Source organism: Atta cephalotes (assembly GCF_000143395.1).
Source record: "Atta cephalotes unplaced genomic scaffold scaffold00004, whole genome shotgun sequence".
In the NCBI taxonomy this organism is placed as follows: domain Eukaryota; kingdom Metazoa; phylum Arthropoda; class Insecta; order Hymenoptera; family Formicidae; genus Atta; species Atta cephalotes.
In genome coordinates, this window is record NW_012130068.1 from 9,213,608 (window position 1) to 9,223,498 (window position 9,891).

Below are 9,891 nucleotides of genomic sequence, written 5' to 3' on the forward strand. Positions count from 1 at the left end.
AGAATTTGCGTTACAACAACTATGGTGTTAGGACTAATTTGTATTTGTAACTCCTGAGGTAAATCTCCATAGCAATTCTTGTAAGTTTTTTAATATTTTTTGACTCTAATATTCATTTATTATATTTAAGGTCAAATATCATTGACCATCCAACTTTAAATTAATTAATTATGGGAAATTTGATGTTGGAATATAATCACAGAATGAAGATTTTTATGAATTTTATGTAATACATTCGCATGAAGGCTAGAAATTAGCTAGCCAAATTCGACAAATATATTATTTATAATATTATTTATAGATTGTTTTAGAATTTTAGTCGAAATAAACAATCGAAATAAACACGTAATTATTATAGCGCCGATTCCTAAAGGCATATTTCTAGTTTTGTTAATTGTTTTAATATAAGAAATCTTATTTTATTATAAGTCTTATATTTTAATTTCTTCTAAAAATTTAATTAATTATAAATCTAAATATCATTTTTGAATTATTATATTTGAGTTTCCTACATAGTTATTTTCATGTTCAACAAAATTATTTTCAACAATATTATTTGTATCTAAATTTTCAGATACTTTTCAGATACAGTAAAAGCATGCTTTTTGTGTATTTTTAAGTAAATAAATTTTGCTTTCTGTTTTTATTCTTTCGCGTCATAGATGAGACATGATATTTAGAAACAATGCATGACATTTCGTCCATCGAAAAAATCAACTTATCCGATAAATCGATTACGAAAGTATGAAAAGAATAATTTTGCTGAAATATCTACAAAAATTTTACTGTATACAGATTTAAAAAATTTTGTTCGACATTCTGTAGACCTGCAAATAATTATATACAGAACGCTCAAGCTGATTACTAGAATGTTGAAACATTTTAGAGCATTGTTCATCATGCTCTTGAGCGTCTTCAACACAAAATTATCTTAATAATTCAACAAAATTATTTTCAAATCTGTCTAATTAAATTTTTAAATCAATAAAACCGTTCTTTTCTCATGAAATGCCAGGAACTCGGTACACTCGATACAGCGCGCACTCGTCAGTCCGGATCGGACAAATTGACCGGCTTCCGCAATCATAATGGCCCTTTTCTCCACACACATCTCGTATCCTCGCGACGACGGTCATCATTCTACGACGTATTATCAAGCGATCACGATATTACACGTTCCACGTGCGGCGCGTATGTGATTTACAATTCGCAGCGCAACGGCGCAGAGTCCAAGTCCGGTCTGTATTGAAGCACCGAATACTAGTTTTCCTCCGCGTCTATGTTAACGGATGCGTGCGTATATGTGTGTTGCGTGCGTGCGTGCGAGGAGGGGACCACGAGGAAAGGACCCTGTTAGTCCCCCCCGGAGTAGGCTCGCGGACGACGGGAAGGGGGTGACTGGGGTTTCTATATCGGGGGACTACGATAACGCAGGTCTGCCCTGTCTAATTATTCGTATTTACTCGCAGAGGTTGCGAAGAAGAAGCGCGATCAGAAGCGGAGCGGAGCGGAACGGAGCAGACGTCGCGGTCGGGGCACGGCGGCACGGCGCAGTTCAGGACGACATCGGGAGCGAGGAAAGGATGGCTGGCCGTCTTCGGGGCACGGCCAGGATGCTCGCCGTCTGCCTGGTCTACCTTTGGACCCTCCTCGGTAAGTTACGGGTTACCGGCGGTCCTTTATACGCTCGTCTCTCCCTCTGCCTTTCCTGTCCACGCTCCCACCCTGTTCATGTGAGCTGCCCCCCTTGCACCGTTGTTTCCTCTTGGTGACTCCTCGTTCCCCGATCTCTCCAAAGTCATTCATTGAAAAATGCATCGTACGAGCCGGCTGAAACATGGCGATCCATTGATATACCCTGTTGCTGCTCTGGTAAATTTTAGGGCAATCGGCGCCACATTCTTCTATGGAGAGATAAGATAAAAATATACTGACAAAAATTTCTACTTGAAAATGAACGAATCAGAAGATTCTGATTGTATACAAAAAATTCTTGTCATCGTAATTAGACATCTCGATTAGAATTCTGATTGATATATGACCAAAATCTTCTGGTTCGTCTATTTTTAATCAGAATATTTTTCAGTATAGAATTTTGTATTGCTTGTGCAATTTTAAATAATATATAATAATATAGTGCGTCCATTTGATATTATATTAAATCCGCTTTGAATACAATTCCTTTTTAAAAAAATAGGCTATCATAACATAAAAATATATATTTACGATAAACTATACAACAACGTGTGTCATATCAAGAGATACGATAAGTACTAAAACTTACAACGATATCAGTAATCCTATGTAAAAAACTTGTAAAACTATACTTAGATATATGTCTCGATAGGCAAATGTCCTATAAGTAATCTTTCGAAGAAACATTATTTCATGTTAACTAAAAAAATTTCTACTACAAAATGTATTTTATACTTTTTTCTCTTGTTTCTTTTTTACTTTGTCTATGTCATTTGTTTCTTTTTCTTTGGGAGAGATTATCCCTTAACACTGTTTTATTGAACACCCTATATATAATAATCTATATTTCTGAACATCCTGTACAATATAATCTAAATTTCTCAATGAGAAATAGGAGAAGGACTATTTTTTTTGTTCTTGTTTTTACAGGTTCGTACTGTCAAATGGCACCAGGTGATTATTCTCATCGTCGAATTGAGAACCGCTTATAGTTTATATAAAAAGAATACGTGCAAGCCAGTAAAGATTCGTTCAATTGTTTCACACAACAATCGGTCGAAGCGTTACATAAAGAAAAAAAAATAATAAAAAAGAGAACATATATAACGCCCGCCAATGCTTCTCGCTCGTCGTGTAACAGGGACTCCGTACGAATTAACGGTACTCCGTTTAACATATACACGCGTATGCACACACATTCACACATACGCATACACATTTACATACACATATGGTACGTACCGTGTGTCTCTTCTCGGATCTCGAGAGAGGAGCGATTCTCGTCGTCTGGCGTTACCGTTGTCAGTCGACGCGCGACTCGCAGTCGGTGACGTCGTCGAGTATTCGGTTTATATTCACACATTTACACGTGCACGCATACAACGTATCTACCTCAAAAGTCCACGATGAATTTTCGCGCGATAACGAGTAATTACTGGAAATTATGCGTCATACTTGCAGCCGTAGCTGGTGGCATCAAGGGCTGGCAAGTAGGAAATGGTCACAAATACAAGCTGACGAATACATTGATCTTTAAAGAGACCGAATCGTCGAAATCCACTGGTGACGTCGGTTTCAGGGTGACCGGCGAGCTGGACATCACTGCCCTATGGCAAGATTTTAACGATCCCAATATCTTTTTACTTAAATTCGAGGTACGATACATTTCATCGTTATTTAGTTATTTTCAAATATTGCGAATCTCTTCAATAATATTACTTATTACAGATATAGAATATTGCGTAAATTGAATCATAATTTAAATCTTTCTTTGTTTATTTCAATTTTGATTTTAAAGACAGATAAAAAATTAATCAATACTTTTCTTTATTACTCTACAAAATTTATTTTAATTATAAAAAAATACAAATATTAATTTTTTATAAGTATAACTTTATTAAATCGTTAAAATGTTTTAACTTATAATGCATCGAACAACTTTGTTAAAAAATTTATCTTTACTGAATTTCTGTAATTTTATGCAAATTTATTTAATGAGTTACTTATGTATTTATATACCTTTTAGACACCTAAAGTGAAAAACTACTTTTAAAAAAATGTAAACGTAAAAGTAACTAATATATTTTATTAAAATTATATAATTTAATCACATACGCAAATTTATTTTCAAAATTTTATTAATTGTAAAACTATCCAAATTTTATCAAAGTATATTTTATTACATTTATTTTAATCAACTCGATTTGTTAATAAATAACGAAATTTTTCAATATGATAATAATATAGTATTGTATCGAGTTTTTTCAAGTTATATCAAAGATATACAGAGAAATTATTTAAAATAATATATAGTTAATTATATTACATTCACATATGAACATATTTTTTCTTTGTTCTGCACGTGTTGTAATTGGAATTTCATAATCAATACAAGAATTCAAAACTAGATAAGTGATTGATTCGGCATACATATTCATTGTTAAGAAACAAAACACCTATATAATTCCGAGAAAGTTTTAATGCCGTAAAAAGCACACTCATTGATACTGAGAAAGGTCGTGTCGAGTTACATTGAATGTCGATAATTCCATATCCGGGAGATAAAATGTTTCTCCGATTTACAAAATCTTGAAGATGAAAGTTTTGAAAATAATTTATAATATTAAAGTATAGTATTGTATAATATTAATTATAATATTATGATATTAAATTAAACTTAATATAATATTAATTAATTAAATAAATTAGTGACAAACTTCTCAACTAATATATTGAGTCAAAAAACTTTAAGGTCCGGTTGCACCAATGTATATTTGATTTTTAATCTCTCGGTTTAAAACCGAAAAGAGACAGGAACAAAGAGAGTTTTAAGCCTCGCTTAAAATTAAAGTAACGTTGATGCAACCGGAGGTAAAAGAATTAAAGTTTATTTGAAATTTATTGAGAAAAACTTTTTTAATACGTTAATATATTAAAAAAGTTTTTTCTCGATAAATCCCCCTCTTAAAAAGATATAATTGTGTGTGTGCGTATGTGTGTATGCGTGCGTGTGCGTGCGTGCGGGCGTGCGTGCGTGCGTGCGCGCGTGTGTGTGTGTGTGTGTGTGTGTGTATGTATGTATGTGTGTGTATGTGTATGTGTCTAATTAGTTAATCAACAGTTAAAAATAAAGTTAAAAAATTTAAAAGTAACTTTGTCTTTAATGAAATTATGTTTTAATTTATTAAAGTTAAATGATTTTTATGATTAACTTTATAAAATTAATTTATCTTTAATTAATTTTTAATTAAATTTCATTACAATATGTATCAAATGAAATATTACAGTATATGTAATACTAAAATAAAATAATAGAAAAAATAATTTATAACAAATAAAGAAATAATATAAAAAGTAAATTATAATGTATGTAAATATGTGTAATATGATGTTTTTTATTAGATAAATTTATGTGGAGTTTAATAGATTCGTCTAAATTAGTTATAAAAGCTATAACAACAATTTTGAAAAAACTTACGTCCCGTAACAGTAATTCTAAAGTATAGGCCCAAAAGTCTAAAGATTCTAAAAACAATTAAAGATACGATTTTTGGCGAATTCATTAAAGATAGACTTAGTCATCTATATCTTAATCCTTGCATATACTCATATTAATATTACAAACCATTTCTTTTTTTATATATAATTATATATTGTTATATATTATTTTAAATATCATTGTAAATAAATATAAAATACATAATAATAAGTATCTAAATAAGTAAAAGATCACAATCTTTTTCAGGAGACAATGTTATAAAAAATGCTAAAGACTGGAATGGAAGAGAAAGGAGAGGAAAATTAGTGAAAAGTGTAAAATAAAAATTATTTTAAAATAATTGTTTCGTAAACTAATAGTTTAGTCCTTAATAGTTTTTCTTGTAAATAGTTCGTTCTTGAACGTTATTCATTGTTGTTCAAATATTCTATAGAATGTGTTATTTCTTATTTGACATATTAATAAATCCTTTCATTAACAACTGAGTAACTAAAGCCTCAATGATCTAAGCTACATCTTTAATGCATAAATAATAAGATTTTTACGAATTTATATACATACCCATCCCGTTCTACAAAGCATACCGAAATGATTTTGAATCTTGAAATAATATTTCTATCAAGTACAATGTTATCGTTAGATTGTCAGTAGAAATTAAGGAACTGCACCGTGATTGAATGTAATAATTGTCGCTAATCAGCGGCAATTATTGTATTCAATGATAATAAAAATCCTGTTTAATTTAAATAATATGCAAAAATTGAATCAGGTCACTAGCAGATTATCTCTAGTGTAAAAGCTCTTCTTAATGTGAAGAGCTTGAATAAGCTCTATGATAAGGACCTGATCTTTTAGTCTTGTCTTATTATCGCAAAGTTGCATTACATTTGAGGTTCCCATCAGGATTCCTTATCCGGACCCGATTGTATAATTTGATAGGGACTTTTTTGCACCCTAATTCAATTTCTGCTCGGATTATTGATTAATATAAAACAGAATTATTATATTAAAATATATTATATAGATATATATTTAAATGATATTAATGTAACACAATCGTTAAAATAAGTAAGATATTTTTTACTTAGATATTTTTATTAATTTAATTCACAAAGCACAAACTTAATTATTTTTAAATCAAGTTTTAATTAAACGACTTTGATACATCTAGAAAATTGTAGATTTAATAATTTGGGATTCTTGAATATTTAACAAATCTTGATGCTCTTTTATAAATATTGTTCTCTCTTTCAGTTACTATCACCGCAGTTATGGATCAAATCTCGGCGAGCTCCGGAGCCGGAGGGCTTCGTGGAACACTCGTCCAAGATAGAACAGATTGCCGAGAAGCCTTTCTTCGTACTCTGGCGACACGGCGATGTCGAGGTCATGTACATGGATCCAGCTGAGAGCGCGTCATCCGCGAACCTGAAACGCGGCCTAGCTAGTCTCTTCCAGTACCGAACGCTTGATGACGAAGTGCGTCAACGAGATGCTTCCGGCTTCTGCGACGTGACTTACCTCATGTCCGGAGATAATGTTATTGAGAAACGAAAGACTGCCTGCACGCATGGCACACTGCCACCATCGAAGCAACACCCGAACCCGATGTTCGCCGTTAGACTCGAGAGTTATCGTAATTCCAAGTACGTGCTAACGCAGTCGCTGTTACCAGAGCGCGTGAACGATTATGAAGGACACAAAATGACCTTGGTATCTAAGCCTGACGTAGGTACGAGTGTCGTATCAGAGAGAATATTGGAACAGACAGTCGAAGCCATCAGTGCAACAGCAATTCAGGCGAATTCCGCAAAGCAGGCGGTGATGCTGCTTAAGCCTGAATATAAAGAAACCGACATCGAGCTCCAACCGATGCTCGCCACATGTCCTGATACCGGATGTCCCACGGTAAATCTTTCTGTCTTTTCTATTTTACGTCTATTTCAGTATTTTCATTGTTCTCGAACGACGGTGATAGATAACGAACTAAACTTGTAGAGAATGCTCTAATGCGTGAAGGTCAGATCTGTATTTGAAATACTATTATTTGAAAAACAGTATTTGTAAGACAATATATTTTGTATTTCAGCGAAACACATGAAAATTTTTTTGTATTTTATATTTCATGGAAACATATAAAAGTATTTTGTATTTCAAATATTAAGATTGGCAATCAAACTTATTATTGAATTATAATAGAAAATCTAAAAAAACTTTTAATCTTCTGATTTTACAAAATATATAATATTATCTTCATGTGCTTCGCTAAAATACAAAATACACTTGTATTGCAAATAATATGTTTTACATAAAAACATTTCAAATACATTTCCCCTGAAAGTTGCAAAGTAGATAAATAGAAAACAACGCAGGAGATCTTGCAACGCTGTTTGCTATTTGTATTAAATAAGATTTCAAATTTTACTGTTGTTGAGATTAAAATAATTAGAAAAATTGAACGTTCTTTTCTAAATATTTTCTAAAGTTTTAATACAAATTAAAAATAATTGACGGGTTACATAACATTCGCGCACTTAATATATCAGTTTATATTAATTCTCTATGAAATATTATATATTACATGATAAATAATTTTAAGAATCGAATGTTTTTTTAGGAATGTCCTCTAAAGTTCGAATATAAATTAAAAATAATTGACAGGTTACATTTATAATATTTATACTTAATATATTAGTTTTTATTGATTCTGAGACATGAATGTTAATGACTCTAGATAAAAATTTGACACCATGAAAACTGCAGTACGTTCAGTTTTTCAAATAAATATATAAATAAATATATGAATACATTAATATGTGTATTAATAATATGTACATAAATAATATATAATATATAAACAATAATATAATAGTATATAAATAATATTTTAGTATAGTGTACTTATATATTTTGTATTAAAACCTTGAGTCTATATCTCATTGCAGATTGATCAGGCGATCGAAGAATATTATAAAACACTTACCGCTTCCGAACTGGGCACGGCGAAATCCGCGTCAGCTTTCCTCAAGCTTTTACCTCTAGTCAGGAACGCCTCGCCCGAGGAGCTACACAAGATCTTAAAGACACCGCGCAATCAACGGATAAAAATGCAGCTGCTGGATATATTTGGCGCTGCTTCTACCTTATCCGCTCATCAAGCTGCCATGAAGATACTCCGGCAGGATGAGACCGGCGACGAGACCGAGAGGTATCTGTGGGCACTATCTCTCTCGCCGACACCTCATGTCGATGTTGCCAGAGATATTCTACGACGTTCCGAGGAGACGATGCAAAACGATAAAGTGTCCGAGACTTATGCACTTGCGGCGGGCGCGATGGCGCGACATTATGGGTCCGCCGCGGTGATAGAGAAGGCGCGAGTCAGCCTGGAACTAGGCTTGGAGACCTGCACTGGCGAGGAGTGCAAGCTTAAGTTCTTGCGAGCTCTGCGAAACCTGAGGTGTCCGGCGGCGATACCCACGTTGCTGGTATACGCATTAAGCGACAGCAAAATCATCAGCACCGCCGCTTGGCGCGCTTTGAAGGTCCTTCCACGTGAAGCTGTGACCGACGAGTTGAAGAGCATGGCACATAGGGTTTTCTATCAGATCGGAGGGCCGCGAAGAGACAGCAGCGTGCGAACGATCGCGTTAGACGTTATCCTAGAGAACGAACCTTCCGAAGAGATTCTACGCGATTTCGTGAAATATTTGAGCAGCAAAGATCCAGCCTACGAAGTTCGCAAATACCTGAGTCAACGTCTGGAGTTACTCGCCGAGAGGGACGCGCGATTCGCCGAATACCTAAGAAATATATATGTCAATGGCAACATGTCGCTCAACAATTACCATATGCAAGCGCAGCGGGGTCTTAGCACCGCTTTCGCGAGGTACTTCCTGCGCTCACCCGACAGTAATGGTTCATTGGTTACCGTTCAGGAAGTGAATTCCGGTCTTCTGAAGCGTGGCATCGTAGACGTCGTATTGGAGAGCAATGAACAACGGCAAGCGATGTTCTCGCTGGGGCTATTCGCTGGCGGTCTTGGCAGTTTCGTATCGAATCAAGATGAAATGACGGAAGGTGACGACCTCGAGGTGGCCACTGCTGGAATGGAGATCGATATTCTTGATGTCGGGATACGACCGTTCGTCTTTTTCACCGGGCAAGGCGAACTGATGGGCCACGTCTGGTCGGGCACTGCGGACACAAGGACTCCCGCCTTTCAAGCTCTTGCTTCACTGTACAGTCATAATGAATATGTGCCATTGGGATCCGGTTTCGTCGCTGAACTCGACGTTCAAGGTGCCGTGAGCTTTGAGCTGGCCGGTGAGATCCAGCTTAGTCTATGGTCGAGAAATGCACGCTCCCTGGTGGAGATGAACGCCGGCGTGACGATCCACGGCGGCACCAAGGTGCACACGAGCTTTGTGCAGAGCAAAGCAGAATTCACGATGGCGATGGAGCCGAAGCTCCAACTATCTACCACTGTGGATTTCAGTGGACCTTCGGCGTTATGCATGAGACTAAGTCAACCGATTACTGCGGTGAAGTATCAAGTCTACAAAATCGAAAGGATACCCGGCAGCCGGCATAGATTGAGAAAAACACGTCGGATGAAAGTTCATTCACCTGGCAGATCCTATAGGCTCAATCAAAAAAATAATGAAATGTGCGCGAAGTTCGCGAATTTAAGTTAA

At 34.9% G+C, this 9,891-nt stretch overlaps 1 protein-coding gene across 1 annotated transcript; it reads left to right on the top strand.

The window, feature by feature from the left end:
- The first annotated feature begins 1,003 nt into the window (after positions 1 to 1,003).
- On the top strand, positions 1,004 to 9,891 carry LOC105626083 (microsomal triglyceride transfer protein large subunit). Its single transcript, XM_012207393.1, is given in 9 exon segments — positions 1,004 to 1,116; positions 1,118 to 1,170; positions 1,173 to 1,238; positions 1,470 to 1,543; positions 1,545 to 1,653; positions 2,626 to 2,649; positions 3,157 to 3,350; positions 6,449 to 7,102; positions 8,140 to 9,891. Coding segments are annotated over 9 exon segments (3,039 nt in total).